Source organism: Chelonia mydas, chromosome 2 (assembly GCF_015237465.2).
Source record: "Chelonia mydas isolate rCheMyd1 chromosome 2, rCheMyd1.pri.v2, whole genome shotgun sequence".
NCBI classification, from domain to species: domain Eukaryota; kingdom Metazoa; phylum Chordata; order Testudines; family Cheloniidae; genus Chelonia; species Chelonia mydas.
In genome coordinates, this window is record NC_057850.1 from 110146577 (window position 1) to 110165580 (window position 19004).

The following is a 19004-nucleotide window of genomic DNA, read 5'->3' on the forward strand; positions in this document are numbered from 1 at the left end:
TTCTCAGTTTTATTATTTATATATTTTACTACTGTCTATTCAACTTCTTGGTGTTTATAAAATTGTTTGGACAAGAGAACTATTTAACAGTATGAGTTCACAGTGGTGCTTCTTCCATCTCTCTCCTCATATGGGAAATATTATACAAACTGCAAAACAAACTTTATTTAAAAAGAACAGGCAAGGTCCTGAACGAATATAAATGAGTATAGTGCCGCTGAAATCAATGGCTCCATGACAGTGGTGGGCAACCAGCGGCACGTCAGGGTAATCTGCTGGCGAGCTGCGACACAGTTTGTTTGCATTGACCGTCCGCAGGCACGGCCGCCCGCAGCTCCCAGTGGCCAATGGGAGCTGTGGGAAGTGGGGGAGGGCTGCAGGTTGCCCACCACTGCTCTGATGAGGATTCACACCAGCTCACCAAGTATATATAAAATTACTACTGTTTGCCCTTAAGAGTAGAAGAATCATAGATGGAAAAGACCTATTAGGTCATCTAGTCCATCCTCTTTTGCCAAGACAGGATTGTTCCCTTTCCTGCATTACACACTATCTCTACTGCTTTGTTCCTATCTAGTTTTAAATGTCTCAGGCAATAGTTCTCTTCCATTAAAAGTCCATTCCCCGGTATAATGCGTCTTGAGTAGGATTTTCAAAAGCACTCAGCATTGCCTTAACGCTGCTCCTATAGAAATCATTGGGAGCCACTGACTTCAATGGAAATAGCATTAGACCAATGCTAAGCCTTTACTCTTCCTTGTTACGCCTAAGAAATGCTTTCCTGCTCTTGAGCCTAAATTCTCCTTTGCTTATTTTCATTCCATTATTTCTAATAATTGCCCTGGAAGTCCCCAGAGATGCTTCTCTCTTTCCCCTGGGTTTTCACCCTTAAAATGCATAGACAGTTGTTTAAGATTTCGTTCAATAATATTTCAAGTTCTCTTTTTAAAAAGGGTGCTCTGGAAAAGAAAAAGGCAAAGAATTATGCAGTCAGTAGCAAGTTCCAGCTGGACTACAACAGTATAAAAGTTGCCTCTCACCTTGCGTGTTAATCTTCTCTTTATCTCCCGTTTTTCCTCCTGCTCCTCTTGCTCATTCCGAGCTAGAAAAAGATTTACATGATTCTAGACTGTTGGCATGATCAAAATGCACAGTATGCAACAAATAAGCCTCTAAGTCAGTATACTTATGGTTAGGGCCCTCCAAATTCAGGGCCCATTTTGGTCAATTTCACAGTCAGAGGATTTTAAAAATCGTAAATTTCATGATTTCAGCTTTTTAAATCTGAAATGTCACGGTTTTATAATTGTAGGGATCCTGACCCAAAAAGGAGTTGTGTGTGTGTATGTCACAAGGTTATTGTAGCAGGGGTTGCGGTATTGCTACCTTTTTATGCTGCTGCTGGTGGTGGCACTGCCGTCAGAGCTGGGCAGCTGGAGAGCGGCAGCTGCCGGCTGCAATCCCAGCTCTGAAGGCAGAGTCACCACCACCAGCAGCGTGGAAGTAAGGATGGCATGGTATGGTATTGCCACCCTCTGCGCTGCGGCCTTCAGAGCTGGGCCCTTGGTCAGCAGCCACCACTCTGGCTGCCCAGCTCTGAAGACAGCAGCACAGAAGTAAGGATGGCATGGTATGGTATTGCCACCCTTACTTTTGCACTGCTGCTGGCTGGGCGCCTGGCCAGCAGCCACCGCTCTCCGACCGCTTAGCTCTGCAGGCAGTGCAGAAGTAAGGCTGGCAATACTGTGACCCCCTTAAAATAACCTTGTGACCCCCCTGCCACTCCTTTTTGGGTCAGCACCCCCAACTTGAGAAACACTGGTCTCCCCCATGAAATCTGTATAATCTAGGGTAAAAGCACACAAAAGACCAGATTTCATGGGGGAAAACCAGATTTCACAGTCTATGGCGTGTATTTCATTACCGTGAATTTGGTAGGGCCCTACTTATGTTTCAGGGCTTGACAGATGCAGAGAAAGTGCTTCTGGGAACAGCAAACTTCCCTACCTACTTGCTACTGCACTTCCTTCTGTGCCTCATGAAATATCCACATCTTCTGCCTCAGTATCACTATGAATTTTACTTCTTTGTGTGTTTCACTTTCTAGCATTACCAGGCAGACAGCCAGTGCTTCAGAAACCACTGTCTGCATTCTGGTGGCCTAGCGGTGGACAGTGATAATACAGCTAGCCTCTGAGAAGAACAGGCTGAAAGGGCAGGAGTTCGGGAGGAAGCAGAAGTATTTTTTCCCTGGCCACAGAATAATTTGCCCACAGTTACTCAGTGGAGGGTCTGGAAATGAAACTCACAATAGGGGTACTGGGCAAAGTCCCAGGCACAGCACACAGAATAGCCTGCCATTATCTGAGCTATTGTCTAACAGAGTGGTGAGAAGGGCCTTCCGATACGGGCCTTGCATAGCACAGCACAGGAGCACAACAGCCAACACTGGGGACAACACGCTTCACAAACTAAAACCAAATAGGCCACATGGCAGTTTCTTACCAAGACAAGCCTGTGTCACAAAGGCTCAGGAAAGTAATATCTAGCACTGCCAGCTCTATTAAACTTTCACAAGCCTCATTGATCCTTAAACTTAAAAAATAGGCTCAGGGCAAAACTTTCCAAAGCTCTTAAAAATCACATTTTCAAAAGTGACTTAAGCACTTACAAGTCTAAATCTCACTGAAAGTCAGTGAGATGTAGGAATTTAAACAATGGGATGTAGGCTCCTAAGTCAGTTAGCGCTTGTCTTCACTGAGGAGTTAACCCAAGTTAATTCTGCAGTGAGACCATATCCTTATTTACACTCTTTTTGAAAAGCTTACCCCATTGTCTAGGCACAATCATAATACACAGATAGCTTAGGTAACTAAGCAATAAGCCACAACAAAATGTTCATTACTGAGCTGCTGGAGTGGACTCTTAAGGCTGAGCACCTTCAATGAGTCAAGAAATAATAATAATATACTATTACTTTACACATACAGTCTATTGTATACAGTGCCTTTCATCCAAGAATCTCAAAGTATTTTACAATTGTGGGTAAATATTACCCCTGTTTTAGAGAAAGGGAAACTAAGGGCTGTTCTACACACAGTTGGAGCACTGATTTAACTGAACTGGTGCTGGAACCAATGTAGCTCAATCCGGGCAAATCCCTACTGTGGGTATTCTTAAAACTTTCAGTTACCAACTGCATTAAATTAAGCCAATTTAAGGCACTCAAACTAATCTAAAAGTGTCCACACCTGGAGTTTATTTAAAACGATGCAGTTAAACTGGTGTTCAAAGTGGGCATAGACCAGCCGTACAGCGCAGAGGAACTATTTGACTTGTCCATGATCACAGAGCAAATTGGAGGCAGAGCTAGGATTAGAAACCGGGTCTCCTGATTCCCAGCCTGAGGCTCTAACCAGTACAGGAGAAATCCTGGCCCCAGTGAAGTCAGTTGCAAAACTCCCACCAACTTCAGTGGGACCAGGATTTCCCACTAAAAATGCAGCAATTCAATACATGCTGTGCATGATCGTCTCCTATTATAATAGGGCTCTTTAATTTCAAATGGCAGATTTCCAGTAATACTTTTAAAATAAAATTTTCTGGAGGAAGGCGTTTCATGCAATAGCAGAAGGATAAGCAGACAGCAGGGGACAGATCCCAAGCACCTTTTCTATACTATTTCGAATACATGTGTTGCTCAATTGTTGCTCTTTTTCTTCGTTTTTTTTTTTTTTTTAAGTTTCCTGCATAGTTTCTCCCTCCAATCAGTCTCCAGTCAGACTGATTTATTGTTCCACACAAAATCTAAGGAGCTGATCTTGTCAACAGTTTACTAACAGAAACAGTGCCATTGAGTAAATCTTTGAAGGATCAGGCTGTGAACTGGGAGAGGTAAACAGCTTCTAACAGGGCTCAGAATAGAATAAATTGGCTGGAAGACTACAAATAAGTGTCTGAAAGGGCAGAAATGAGGCTTCTTAACAACTGCACTATTTTTCCTGTCTCCTTGTTTCCTTCAGCCCAGTTACCAAGCTGTAGAGACAACTGGGTAGGGTGAAACCTTTACCAAGTGAAAGCTGGTCATTGGCAATTGTCCTTGTCTGAAGCCAGAAAGTGATTTCTTTATTTTAAAACATGGCTAAAATTGATGAAGTCCTTTTAGATCTACAGAGCTTACAAAACTGTTGTTTTGTGTGTTTTGTTTTAAGTGGTCAGGAGATTCTCTCTTTCTTTCTAGCCTCTTTATGTGAGAAGAACTTGAATTTTCAGGTCTGATGTCAGTGCCAGTGTGACATTTTGACTGAAATCGTGTCAGACCCATCAGATCCAATCTCATTGCCTTTTTACAGGGAATTCATGCTCATTGAAGGTGCCAACCTGGCATCCTTAAAAGCTGAAGTCCTCTATTCATCACAGATAACAGTCACCATGCAAGTTTCCTCACAAACTAATGTGCCTCACCCATGCCATAGAAGGACCCTCCGCATGGGTGAGCATCAGTTCAGCCTTCATGCTTATCCAGCACACAAAACTACAGGGTGCTGTGTTCCTCACCCAAGCTGCTTCCTGCCCGTGACTCTTATTTAAGTCAATGGGAGTTGAGGGCATGTGACATTTCATGGGAGGCCCTCAGCTTCTCTTCTGAGACAACCGTAAGTTTACTAGTGCCGTCTGTGGCCGTGGGTTTTGTGCTATGAGTACCTGTGCTTTCGGAATTCGATCAGCAAGACTCTTATTCATTCCGTCATAGTGGGGCTAGGAAATGGACAGGTGATCTCTGCATGAGCAAAGACTGGATGAGTCAATACATTTTGCCTCCTTTTGTTTTCCCCCGTGGAACGGAAACTGACACAATTGCATTTGATATAAGAACACAGTGATGTCAACCGTGACAAGTGCATCAAGGAAATTTCAGCTCTAACCACAGAGGAAAACCAACTTACTTAACTTTGAAAAACACCACGTGTTCATTTACTGTATTGTAAATTGGGCTAATAAAAATAGTTTCACTTGTTTGGGATAAGAACTTTGGACTTAATTTTCTTGTTTTACATCATCCGTCTGTCCATCTATCTATGTTCTTATATATTTATTTAAATTGCATCACTGAACTATTCAAGGGGAAGTGAACAATGCTGTCTTGTAATGCTGACCATACTGGTATCTGATGCTCCTTAGTTTGGATTTTTAATATTTGATGTTTTCATTACATAATATTTCAATAATTTGTTCATCACGCAGGTGCTTCAGCAAAGGTGTGAGGTGATTTATAAATACAATTATTATGTAACAATTTCCCCCCAAGTATTTAGGAAATTTTTCATTTACCAAGACGTATGGAGTTCTATGGCAGATCTATGTTTTATTTAGGTGCCGAAATGTAGTTCTAGATTTAGGGTAATAGTTTCAAATGCACTTAAGTCACTTAGGAGCCTAAGTCCCATTTTAAAAAAATCCCTAAATGACTCAGGGGGATGAGTCCCAGTGAGATTTAGGTTCCTAAATGACTTGGGCACTTTTGAAAATTTTACCTGTAACAGCCTACCTTTAGATACCTAGGTTTTTAAATGTTGGCCATTAAGTCTATGGTTCAGACAATGCTGCCAAAGCTGCAGCCTGACCCCCCGACTCCTCCCGCACCAGTACCAGTGTGGTGGTTACTGGTCATGCTCCAGTGCCAGGTGATGTGCGGTATCAGATGGTTCATGCTGACTGGGAATTCTGGGGTGATAATATGAGCTCTTTGGAGAATCTGGTTCTGGTAGGGTGACCAGATGTCCCGATTTTATAGGGACAGTCCCGATTTTTGGGTCTTTTTCTTATATAGGCTCCTATTACCCCCCACACCCTGTCCCGATTTTTCACATTTGCTGTCTGGTTACCCTAGGTTCTGGACACATCGCCTCTTTTTCCAGTCATTTTCCCCAGGAGACTGACTCCCTCCACCTGACATGACATAGAAGTTTAGAGAATATAGTAGGAGATGACACACTCATAAGTGAATGATGACCCCATATCGGCTTAAATTGGTTCTGATAGCTAATCTAATCTTCTCTCTAGATCAGCGGTGGGCAAACTACTGCCCGCGGGCCGGATCTGGCCCATCAGGGCTTTAGATCTGGCTGGCGGGATTGCCCCCCGTGGTGCCGCAGGGCCCACGCCACTCTCAGAAGCGGCCGGCACCACGTCCCTGCGGCCTGGGGGGGCGCAGGGGCAGAGGGCTCCGTGCATTGCCTTTGCCTCCAGGCACCGCCCCCTGCAGCTCCCATTGGCCGGGAACGGGGAACTGCAGCCAATGGGAGCTTCGGCGTGGGAAGGGCAGCGCGCAGAGTCCTGTGTCCCTCTCATCCCCCAGGGGCTGCGCAGGCCTGGGGCTAGGGCAGGCAGGCAGGGAGTCTGCCCTGGCCCTGGTGCATGCTGCTGCCACCCCGGAGCCACTTTAGGTAAGCAGTGCCGGGCCGGAGCCTGAACCCCTCCTACACCCCGCCCCCAACTCCCTGCCTGCACCTTATACCCTCCTACACCCCAACCCCTTGCCCTGAGCCCCCTGCCGCACCCCACACCCCTCCTGTACCCCAACCCCCTGCCCTGAGCCCCCTGCCGCACCCGCACCCTTCCTGCACCCCAGCCCCTGGCCCTGAGCCCCTGCCACACCCTGCACCCCTCCTGAACCCCAAACCCCTGCCCTGAACTCCTCCCGCAGTCTGCACCCCTCCTGCACCCCTTCCCTGAGCTCCCTCCTGCATTCCGCACCCCTCCTGCACCTCAACCCATTTCCCTGAGCCCCCTCCTACACCCCGCACCGCTCCTCTGCCCCAATCCCTTTCCCTAAGCCCGTTCCTGCACACCGCACCCCCTCCCACACCCCGCACTCCCTCCCACACTCTAACCCCCTGCCCTGGCCCTGCTACAATTTCTCCACCCAGATATGGCCCTCGGCCAAAAAAAGTTTGCCCACCCCTGCTCTAGATCTATAGCTATTTGTCTATTCATGTGCCATATTTACAGAAAACCAATCACTGCAGTGCCAGCACATTTTATTCTCTAACTACACCACTAAAATATGTTAGAAATTTGATTTCATGGTATTTAATCAATTAATTTTACTAATTTCTAGAGAGCTAATCACTCATTACATGCCTCTAGGATTCTGTTCAATGTAGAAATTAAAAAACAACAATGAATATACAATGTTTAGCAATGGCATCCTATCTAAAGACACACTAAGGAATTTAAATGCATTATTTTACAATATTTTTTTCTTGTAGCTTTTTAAAAATACTCTAGTTCCATGCTCCAGAAAGGATGCAGGATACATCACCCAAACAAGAGTGTCAGTGAAAATTGTATTCCTGCTGTTCTCTGCTTTCTTGCTAGTTACCTTCAAACAAACAGTTTTATCTTTTTATATTTAAAACCATTTTGCTTTGATAAAAAATAACTGCCATACTTTTTCAATATCTGATTCGTTCATCAGAAAAACTTGTTTCAGATTCAATCTTCCTCTCCTTGAAATCAGTGGTAAACTGGAACAGGATCAGGCTGTCTGGGTGTTTTTTGTGGCTTTAAAATATCATTAATTACTTTAGGGATGTTGCAACTCCCCATAGGTTTGTTTGTTTAAAGGATCAATACAGATTAGAATTCAGAAACTGTGGGCTAAATCCTGAAGTCTTTACTGGATTTCAATGGGAGGTTTGCCTGTGTGAGAACTTTGGAAGATGACCCTCAGTTTGAATTTTCTTCTCAGACTGCTTATATTGGTTATCTTACTGAATGTCTTTTTTACAGTCATTCCCACCCAACCATAGCTCTTATATATATTATTACTTATTTGTGATATAGCTACAGACTTGATTTGGTGCTTTATAAAAGATATTGAGCAGCTACCAAGTTCAATTCCGAATGGTACAAATGCTTACGTTTCAGAATGTTCCTCTGCTCCAGTTCCTCAGCAGTGGGCCTCTGGCTCAGTCGTCTGCGAAAAAAATCCAGGATCAGTTTTTGGACCATATCACATCCTCCTTAGTTCAATGTGTATAAGAGCGACTTTGCGGCGCAAAAGGCAGAGAATGGGACAATGACATTGCTCCATTATCTACACAGTATGTCCACACACTGCGTGATATTATGGCGTATTCTTTGCTCTTCTATTTCCAACCCACAAAAACCAAAATGTGTTGTGTCATGTTAGACATGTGACCTTCCCACTCCCACCCTGGGCAAGCCTGCTAAAAGGTAGGCTGTGCAGATTTCTTCACTTAATTTCCTTCCTTTCATGACTGTTTCCTGACTTCCACAAATATGACAAGTTTAGTTCTAGCTCCCTCCCTCCCTGCCCTCCAGTCTGCTGTGTGTGAGCCTCCCAACTGTACCCAGCTCGTCCAATCAGAGTTTGAACACAAAGCCAGTCCACAGAAACAAGGAGGCATGGTTAGGCTTCGCAGACTGCAGAACAATAGCAGCTCTTCTCCTCCTCCTCCATTCTCACTCCCTCCTTGGACAGCTTTATTAAACGTACTAATTACAAATGAACATGAATTGAAATCACTTGGCAGTCAACCTGTATGTAATACAGTCACAACAAATAAGATCTAATTACAAAATGGGGACTGCAAACAGAAGCAATCAGAAAACTCCGACTGGAAAGCAAGAGAGCGCAGCGGAAAGGGGTGTTAGAAAAACAAAGGAAACCAGCAAGATGACCTCAGAAATTAACATTTGTTGAGCCTGCTCTGACACCCACTGAAGTCAATGGGAGTCTTGTCACTGCTTCCAATGGGAGCAGTAACAGAACATTAATCACCATCCAAAACATGAACTTGGGGCCTGATCCTGTGCTGAGTACCCTCCACACACAATGCAGTCATTTACATCAGGGAAATTGATGACTCTCATTTAAATAAATGGAAGCTGAGGCCGCCTGATACGATGTAGGCTCAGGGCTACTGTCTGACAAAGTTTAGGAAATGATTTCAGGCTTCTCAGAACAAACTGGCCCCCCATCCGCAGCTGCAGCCAAAGACTGCACAGCACATCACAGGAGGGGCGTGCAGCAGTATCTTCAAATCATCTTTGCACTCCATTGATCCCGGAGCTACTGTGTGCCAATCTGGTACCCAGGCATAAATTACAGCAGCCTGGGGACTGCTCTTCATTGTGCTCATTCCCTGTGGCCTCAAGGAGTTGTTACAGCAGCTGGGATTCACAGCAGTGCTGGGACTTCTTCTAGGCATACACCCTATGCCAGATGCTTAGAGGGGAATATGCCAGAGGTACCACTACTCAGCTCTGTGAAGATTCCCATATGCAGGGGGTATAATCCCACGGCCAAATATGCTGGTTTTATGATTCATTTACACCACTGCAGCAGCAAAAAGTGACCTTAATGCAGTAGAGAATTAGGACCATTAGCTTGGTCTCTTTGCCATGGTTGACTGGACAATTACTTCATTGGAAAAGTGCTGAAAACGACAGAAACTCATCCTTAATTCAGAATGAATGAGTGTTTGTAAATCACTCTGAAAATGGAAAGTGCTATTCAAACACTATTATTTATTATCATTATCCTTAAGATACAGTAACCGTTGCTAATGGGATGTTTAGATAGTTCACCTTAGTGTAAGGAGGCCATTAAAAGCAGTTTGTTACTAGCAGTGTGTGGGAATCAAAGAATAAAGTCACACAGTTTAGCTCGGCAATACGTAGCTCTAGTGACTGAGTTACATAATGCTTCTTGTGCATCACATTGTGAGAGTTCTCAGGAAGATGCATCAGAGGAATGCTGAGGCCAAATTCCAGCCACTGAGCATCTGAGTTTTCCACAGGGACAAACAGCACATGGTAAGAAAAAAGAGCAATCCCTGTGACTTTATGAGGAGGATGTTACTGTCAAGGGCCTTTTGCTCGCAGTGAAAAAACAAAATGGGATTAAAAAGGATCAGCTAAAAATCTCATATTTTTCAGACATCAGAGTAAGTGAAAGCTGGCCATTTCCGAGCACAGGGCCAAATCCTGTGACTTCAGTTTTTGGTTGAGTGAGGAATGAGTAAAAACTGATTTAGGCACTCGAGCATTTCAGTCATAACGAAAGATGTACTCTCGAGGGCAAATCCTTAACTGGCATAAATCAATGTAGCTTCACTGAAGCAAGAGAGCTACACCGATTTATACCAGCTGAAGGCCTGGCCCCTTGGCTTTATCTTCTGACAGGACCATCTGAAAAATGTAAATGGAGTCATGAGCACTATGCAACCTCTTCTGTAGTTTAGATTACCCAGCCTTTTGAGGCATGACCTCCTGAGGAGAGGGGAAATTTTCAGGAGGCTGGGAGACAAAGCAAGAGTTTTGGTATAAAAGACTGGGTTTATACTGACAGGGGGGCCTGCCTTTAGATCCAGCAAATGGACCTGACCTTTGGTCCAAGCAAGGATCCAACCCTGCTTGAAAGGTTGGAAGAACTTTGCCCTGTCAGACTCCTCCATTTGGTCAACAGACGACCACTGGTACATTCAGTATGTGATCCTTTGGCTATTTAATATGTTTTCTCTGTATGATTTTTTCCTTAAATAAATGTCCTCTGCTTTGAAAGAGCTATGTGGTCACTTATAACCATTGGCATTCCCTGGTCACAGCCCTTGGAAAAAAAGCAAAGTGCGGGGGCTAGCCATTAGTCAGACCTGCCTGAGATAACTTCAGCCTAAAACCCGATCTGGGGAGAAAAGGGACACAGGTTCCTGCCCAGAAAGAGGTGCTGGCTGGAGGCCTGAGAGGGCATTCCTTGAGCAGATCATGGAGGGGGTCCAAGGTGCAGTTACCCTGAAACTGTGACATACCTTTCCCCAAAATGATAGCTAGATAATAAACAAATGCTGTTCATGGCCTTTCAAAAGTTTTCTGCAATCCAATACTAAGTATAGGTGATTAGAAGAGAACTAGGGAAGAGACCAATAATCAAATCTCATGTTTCCACGCATATGTTAACTGTTAGCAGAGGTCAGGGAAGAACTGCCTTCACACCTCCTGGCCCAGCAGTGCACAACTGGATAAGTGCATTTATGAGGCTCAGGAGTTTCACTTTCTTCTGCAGCATCAGTTTTCACTTTCTTCTGCAGCATGGCTAGAAGTAGGATTCCAAACTTGAGGGGCTTATTTTCCTATTGAGAATCAGCCTTCTCTAGTCAGTCTTCTCCAATTAGGATTTATGAGATGGGGGAAAACACTGTCTTGTCAATTAATTAAGTTCTCAATTGCCTACATGCTAAACTGAAGGCTTCTCAAGCAAGGAATCCCTATCCAAAGAAGCACAATATTAAACATAAGACCTCTACACTTGTACAATTCCTGACAGAAAACTTCATTAAGATATTGTTAAAACTGAAAATGTGCCTGACACACACTCTCTTCCTTCAAGTTGTTCTTCCTGCCAGTTCTCTTTGTTGCAGGTCTCTTGGTACCTTTCCTGACAATGCTTCTCCCTCTCTCTCTTTACTGATTTTTAATTTCCCAGGGAAACCCGTAAGGAGCATTTGCTGAATTTCAGCTTTCAAATAACGACTATCTTTTGCCTTCCTGCTGATTTTAAACATTCAGCTCCAGTTAGATTTTTGCATTTGTGCAGGCAAATACAAGAGCATGAGTGAGGCAACGGCTAGAGCAAGCCAGAGCGGATGCAAGACCATATTCAGCTCCAATGAAGATGAATTTAGAATGGGATTGGTTGGATAATGGATTTTTCCCTGTGGAAAATTTTGATTTTTGGAGAAAATTTGAATATTGAAACATTTGAAAAATGATTAAAAATGCCGCAGTGGTACCTTGTGGAATCTGTTGTTTGGTTGCCTCATGCTCCCATTCTTCTCTATTGGCTGGGCTCCTGGTCAGACTACAGTTCCCATGATTGCCAGTCTTCCCTCTTGGATAGGTACATGGGAGTCCCAGGTCCTGGTGCATCATGGTAGATGTAGTTTGGCTGGGAAGACCAGCCCATGGAGCAAAATGGGGATGAGAGGCAACCAAACTACAACTCCCATAAGGCATTGCAGCAGCATATCCAAATTGAAATATTTTGATTTTTATGTGAAATATTCCTGGGTTTTTTGAATGAAAAACTGAAATTTTCTGTGAAAAATTGTGTTTACTCAAAAACCTAATTTTCTGTTGAAAAACAGTTTTAATGGGAAATTTTTAACCAGCCCTAGTTTACACTGTTGGAAAGATTTTTAGCAAATCCAGTCAACAGTTTTTTGCTTTATTGCCTTGCTCAAACATCTGTGGATAGTCAAAAATATCGTAAAACTGGCCTTCTGAGTAAAGCCCCAAACCTGGGTTGCTTTGATTACTTCCTTTTCTAGACCTCCTTGAGGCCAAGCAAGTCAGCTTCTACTTGAGACATCTCCAAAAGTTTATTAATATTGGAGATTTTAAAGAATGGGTTAGACAAACACCTGTCTGGAATGGTCTGGTTATTACTTAGTCCTGCCTTGAGTGCAGGGGACTGGAGTAGATGATGTATTGAGGTCCATTCCAGCCGTACACTTCTATGTTTATCTTCTGTTCCAGCTCAGTAAGGAATTGTTTTATTATGATTTTGTTTTACTCTTAGGAGAAGTTACAGGTTATTCAAGAAAAGGTCTTTAAGATTTTTCAGAAAAGTATGGGCTGTTCAGAATGCATCAAATTATGTCTTCTAGAAAAAAAAATCACCATTCATAGTCAAAATGTAGATTCTCTTAATTTGCTATCCCTAAAAAAATAAGACAACTTTCTTGAGATTTTGCCTGTAATACATGGGGTTTATGTATTTAAAAAACTAAAAAAACCCCCCACAAACCCCAAGCTCGACACTGTCTGATGTCCTGACAGATGTAATCTTTGCTAGAACATCCATACACACTGAATCTAGTCCAAAAAACGGAATGAACGGATAGATTTATAACTGGATACAAATGGAGTTGTATGACTGTTTGAACAATGATATACTCAGACCCATAATCTTCAATAAAATCACAGGTATATCACATCACCAACCCAATAAAATCCCTTTTAAAAAATGAACGTTCTTTTTACACGATGAATATCACAGCCAGGCACTCAGTATTTTCTTGGAGAATTATTGCATTTCTCAGGGCTTTCAAAAGATGAAGCCGTAGCCTAGCACAAAAGACAGGCACTAAGGCCCTGATCCTCTTCCCACTGAAATTAACAACAAAACTCCCTTTGATTTCTGTCATTAGGATCAGGTTTTAGTCCTCCATCCCGAAAGGGAACATCCTTTACACTTTACTGTTTCATTAAAAAAGAATGACAGAAGTATAACAATTGCATCCACAATGCAATAATAACTCTACAGCAATAACATCTCCCTCTGGGGAAACTCTGAGTACTCAAATTCCTAATCTTTGAAAGGAGAGTGCCTACTATGAATTAGCTAATTCAAAAATATATTTCATGGGCAACAAAATAAAAACACTTCACAATGGCTGGCTGGGGATCTAAGATGTGCTAGATGGCTATCAGATGAATATTAGGACCCATAATAATAAAGCAAACGTTATTCTAAAATGCTAGAGATCTTGTTCAATTGTACTCTTATTGTACACACCATATCGCAGAAAGAAAATGAGTTTCCCAGACGCAGAAACACTGGTCCAAAATCTAATTTTACAAGTCTAGCATGAGTAGCAATAATCCAGAACCAGGATTAGAGCTCAGGATTTCCTGTCTTCCTGCCCTGAGTTCAATTAATTACAATGCATTACCTGTAGAATAAAAAGGCACTATGGGGATTACGCAGAGGTTAGTAGATCTTCTTCTCATGTTCCCAGGCCAAGGTCACAACTTTGGTTTAGTAGATCTGTCCTCTCATTAATTTTGGGCCCCTCTAAATCTGTGCTGTGCATGAACACACTTTTCTTTTCAGGAACGAGCCTCTAAATGTATGTTTTTAATGAAAGTTTTGCAGGGCGAGAACCTCATGGATACTCAGCTATTGCCCCTCTCTTCTTATACGTTCCTCCTTGTGACCCAGAATTCTCTGTTTCCCCCCATAAATACCACAGCTTAGAAAGCCCTTTGCTGTCCTCTCTTTTACTTTTATTTGGTTTTCGTATACTGCTGTGGCGATCTAATACTTGGAGGCTCCACTGTGAAACCATCTGGTCCCTGGTGTAACTGCAGTGGAGTCATTGATTATCCGCTGTCTAATAGCCTCCTGTGCAGTCCTTTGGACTGTTCTCGTAAATAAAGGGATAGATGATGGGACCTAGAACCTTTCAACTCTCAGTCACTTGTTCAAATCCAGCTAAGGGTAATAGTAACTAAAGTCACGTTCATCTGATGGTTGTTTGGCAGTGTATGTGAAATGCACTAGTGGTCTCTCTCCAACCCCAGGTAAGTAGGTGTTTCACATCACAAAAGCCATAATCCCATTAGCACACTTGCTGGAAGACTCAACACAGAGGACAAAGACTGAATGGGTATGGAAAGAGAAGAACCCTGTCACCTATAGAGATGATTCATTCAGTGAAGGCCAAGACCTGTTGGTGGCCATTGTGGATTTACTATGGCTCCCCCTGCTAAGTGTGTTCTGTGAATAAATAGATGCCTTCCATTTTTAGTGTTGTCAATATTCAATTAGCCTTTTTTTTTTAAAAAAGGTCTCTATAAAGGGCATATAACTATTTACTACTTCATTTATTCACGTGTTCCTTAAGTACAAATATGTCCATCCAAATGAGGAATCACATATTGGGAATTCTATCAGTTATAATCCATACACTCAATACTTCAGTACCTGTGCCGCTTAATGCTGCAAAATCTCCACTGTTATTACAGCAAATACAGACTATTCAAAGAAAACAGGCAAATGGAGTTGTTCTGTGTACCCTCTGACAAAATTAGTTCACACGGAAAAGATCTGTCAGTGCCAGGGATGAACAATGGCATACAATCAGTAAAAATCACTTAATAAATCAAAATTAACTCAAAACAATTGGTTTTAGATTCCAGTGATATCATAAAGAAACATCACCTTCCAAACATTAAGACAGAAATTAGTCTGTTCATTGATTCTTATTATTCACAAGAATTCCAAAGGTGTGTTTTTAAAATTAAAATAATAAAGTTTCAACAATTTAAAACATGGCAAGTAAGGTTCTGAGGGAAGGGATGCTTGGGAAGTAATATAATCTCCACACTCTCTCTTTCTGTATTGTTAATGAAGTGGAAAATTCTGGGAACTGCACAGGGTTTTGATGTTTAAGAGTGGTTAACTACTTCAGGCTGGAGGCATTTCAGATTCTCACTTTGTTATGAAGAGTGGTGGATGGTTGCAAGGAGCTGTGCCCTAAGAAGTATATGCGGGGTTGTTTTAGCTGTGTTGATCCTGGGATATTAGAGACACAACGTGTGTGAGGTAATGTCTTTTAGTGGACCAACTTCTGTTGGTGAAAGAGACAAGCTTTCGAGCTTATAGGAGCTTTTCTCCATATCTGAGAAATGTGACTTTCCCTTGAATGGTCTCTTGAAATGTGTGTTAATTACTTATACTAAACAATCTGTTCCACCTTGTATTCAGCTGTGGCACTCTGAATATGTTTCCCAGACCTGAAGAAAGTGCAAGCTCATAAGCTTGTCTCTCTCACCAACAGAAGTTGGTCTAGTAAAAGATATTACCTCATCCACCTTGGCTCTCTGAAAAGTACATGTAAGATACAGCTTCCCTACAGTAGCTATTTGGTAGTCAGATTTGTTTTTTCATTTGTTTTTATTATTATGAATCTTTTTTGTGAGTCACCACATGTAAAATCACCCCTTATCTTTTTTTTAATGTCTTCATGAATTTTGCGTTTAGCCATTACTTATTCAACATGTATGTCTCCTGCCCTCTAAACTTCCCAACAACTATTTATTCCCATTTAACTACACATTCATACCCCTTCCCCTTCTCAGATTTCTCTAGACAGTGTGCCTTCAACTACTTCCGCCTCTATAATTAGCAAAGCACAGGAGTAATCTTTTAACTGATAGCTTTTCCCTGGAAGTTCAGGGAAACCATGCTGTACCAGATGCAAGCAATACTGGAAGTGTTTACTCTGATAAATCTCGTTCATTAAACAGAAGTGCAATAGTTAAAGGCACAGATGCCTCTTGGAAAACTTTGAAATTATTATTATTAATTATTATTATTTTAGAGATCAAAGGACAGTTTTGTGTCAGTTACACCAGCATATCTGGAGTTAATTGCAATGACCTCAGCAGAGTTGTGCTGGATTTGCACCAAAATAACAGAAGAATTTAGCCCATACTCGGTTTTTCCCTTCCACCTTTTTATATTAAGGTCATCTGTATGCTGACAGATTTTTTTCCCCCTCAGGACAAGTCTTTCCCCTCTTGGGTTTACTTCCTCACTTAAGGCCAGGGAGTTGCACCCGCTTACATTTGGGCTGAATTTGGGCCAGGAAGTCATAATCCTTTCTTTGTTGCATCATAACTATTTCCACAGCAAACAAATGTAATGTTGCAAAGAGGATTATTATTTCAAATGAGGAATTAGCAGCAGGAATTGATAATCTCTAAAGTAGCAAAGATCCTGTTTCCACGCAATTATCCTTAAATAAAAAAACAACAACTGGGGGTGGGGGGTGGGGGGGAGAGAAGGGGAGGGAACAAAACATGAGCACACAAAGAAAAAACATGCAGAGGGATATAAAAAAACAACAACATGGTATGTTATAGAGGCAGTACTGTCTCTAAATAATAATATTTTACATTAGCTTTTTACATATTCCATGAATTTTCAAGGGCTCGGTCCGCGCTCACTGACATCTTTCCATAGACCACCTTCTGAAATACCCATGCACATACTGTCACCTCCTCCTGCACATCCACCCCTCTTTGCCAGTAACATTCAGGCTGTATTTTGAAGGCTGAAGAAACTTCACCAAACTAGAAGCCTGCTTTATTATCCTAATCCAAGTGTAATGGTCCCTGCGGGACTGCTAACCTTTTAATAAGGAATATTTCCTAATTAGAATTGATGTTAAACAAAGAAAGTGGAGGGGGGAGGCCCAACAACCTTTTCCTTTCTGCAAAATAGAACAGGAGCTATAATCCTGGCCTAACTTGTCTAAAGAATCATTATCCCTTTACACTTTAAAATACTTTGATCTTTAGACCCCACTGGGATTCTGTCATAAATTAAACTCTCGACAAGGACACGGCAAAAGAGGAGACTAGTAAAAATGACAAATTGTTTTTGTTTGCTCTCTAAAGAAATTAAAAAAAAAAGTTAAGTAAAAACTGTGTTTTGAGTTTTTCACTAACATGAATAAATTATTTGGATGATGCTCAGAATCAGAAGCTGAATAGAGTTATTATTACAGAACGTTCTGTATGCAAGAGCTAAAACGCATGTGTTCATGGCAGTTAACTGGTCTACATTCCACAGGAGAGTCCTGGATTTCCCCCTAGAGTCCTGCAGACATGCTGATCTGTCCTACATGTAGTAGGGATGCCAGCCGTGAAATATTTTCCCCTGTAATTTGGAACTCTTGCTCCAAGGGGATACTCTTTTGACTGCTATGCACGTAGCTAGTGGGACTTGGTTTCAAATTTGTCTTTGGGAGGTAACAAATGGAGTAAGTGTGGTAGTCTCAGCCTAGTCCATAATGAGTGTCCGTTGACATCACCAAAAGAGCCCACTGTACGGCTGGCCCAGGACTAAGCTAGTAGATAGATTGCAAGTCAGTGTTAAAACACAGTCAGAAATGAATGGGGAAACCATGCACAAAGCCTGTTCCACATTTATGCTTAATTTCATCCATTACTACAAAACCTGCTATTTCACATTCATCAGCCTTCCACAGAAGTGTCAAAAGGACTTGCCCCCTTCCAGCCCAATCTTGAAGGGCACACATTGACCGTGTAACCCTACAAAGCAGGAGTTAGTTTTACTTATATCACACTAGCTTCACACTGCACACTCCTAAGGACCTCTCCTTAGATTTTTTTGAGGCAGGGTTTATTTGGGTAGCAGGGTCCTGAATACTGAACTGAACATTACTCAGTCATCCAAAGAACTACATATTGTCAGACACACTGCGTAAGAACAAAAGCCCAACAAACAACCGCTCCAACAACAAAAGCACTGGGATGACGTTTTTGGCTGACAGCGAATGCCAAAGGGGTTGTAAATTGTTCTCGGTGCTCATATTTATAATTATCTGATTAGTATTTAAAAGCAACTTTTAAGAAAAGAAGCATAGTGCTAAATCCTTTATGCTGCTGGCTCCTGTAGTTTCATGCATGAAAATACATATTTACATTTAATAATAACAATAGAGGATTTTCATTCTTGTTTATTTTAATATTGGCAGTTAACATTGAGGGCCAGATTGTGGATGATCTAGTGCAGATACAACAAAGATGCGGGAAGGGACAGGGCATAAGGAACGTAAGTCAGAAGATCAAAGCTGACATAGCAAGTGGGACAATGGTAGGCAGCTGGGTGTGCTGAGACCATGCCTATCATGCTGACCAATATTGTCTCATTGTTTCCTTGTGCTTCCCAGATCTGTCTGTATCCACCTGTTTGGTCTTCGACTGTAAACTCTTTGGGGGTAGGGACCATCTTTTTTGTGTTTGTTCAGTGCCTAGCACAAGGGGTTCTGGTCCGTTACTGGGGTTCCTAAGGACTATTGCAGTACAAATAAGTCAAAATAAAGTGGAAGGGGAGAAACAGAAGAAGGGGGAACAAATGCATGCCATACCTTTTCAAAAGGCTTAGCAGTTACTCTGTTGTGGCTTCTAGAGGCAAAGCCAGAACCGTCCATTGCTGTAGAGTCTCTTCCCTGCTCTCATATTACATTAAGTCATGACAGAGCCCCAGTATATATATATTTTTAGAGGGTAAAAATATTAGTATAATCTCTTACTATTCTGAGAGAGGTGAGGGGCTTTCTGCTTCTTTGATGACCCCTGGATAATAATCTACCTGCTTT

The 19004-nt window shown here is 42.2% G+C and overlaps 1 protein-coding gene across 11 annotated transcripts in view; it reads right to left on the minus strand.

Moving 5' to 3' along the window:
• The window catches only part of PHACTR1 (phosphatase and actin regulator 1), a 423459-nt gene that overhangs the window by 26234 nt on the left and 378221 nt on the right, over positions 1 to 19004 (minus strand). For all 11 annotated transcript variants that reach the window (XM_037893144.2, XM_037893141.2, XM_037893146.2 and 8 more), the window contains 2 exons: positions 7926 to 7981; positions 1041 to 1102 (listed from right to left, as the gene is read on the minus strand). In XM_037893144.2, coding sequence (XP_037749072.1) covers positions 1041 to 1102; positions 7926 to 7981 — 118 coding nt within the window. The remainder of the gene's footprint in view (positions 1 to 1040; positions 1103 to 7925; positions 7982 to 19004) is intronic.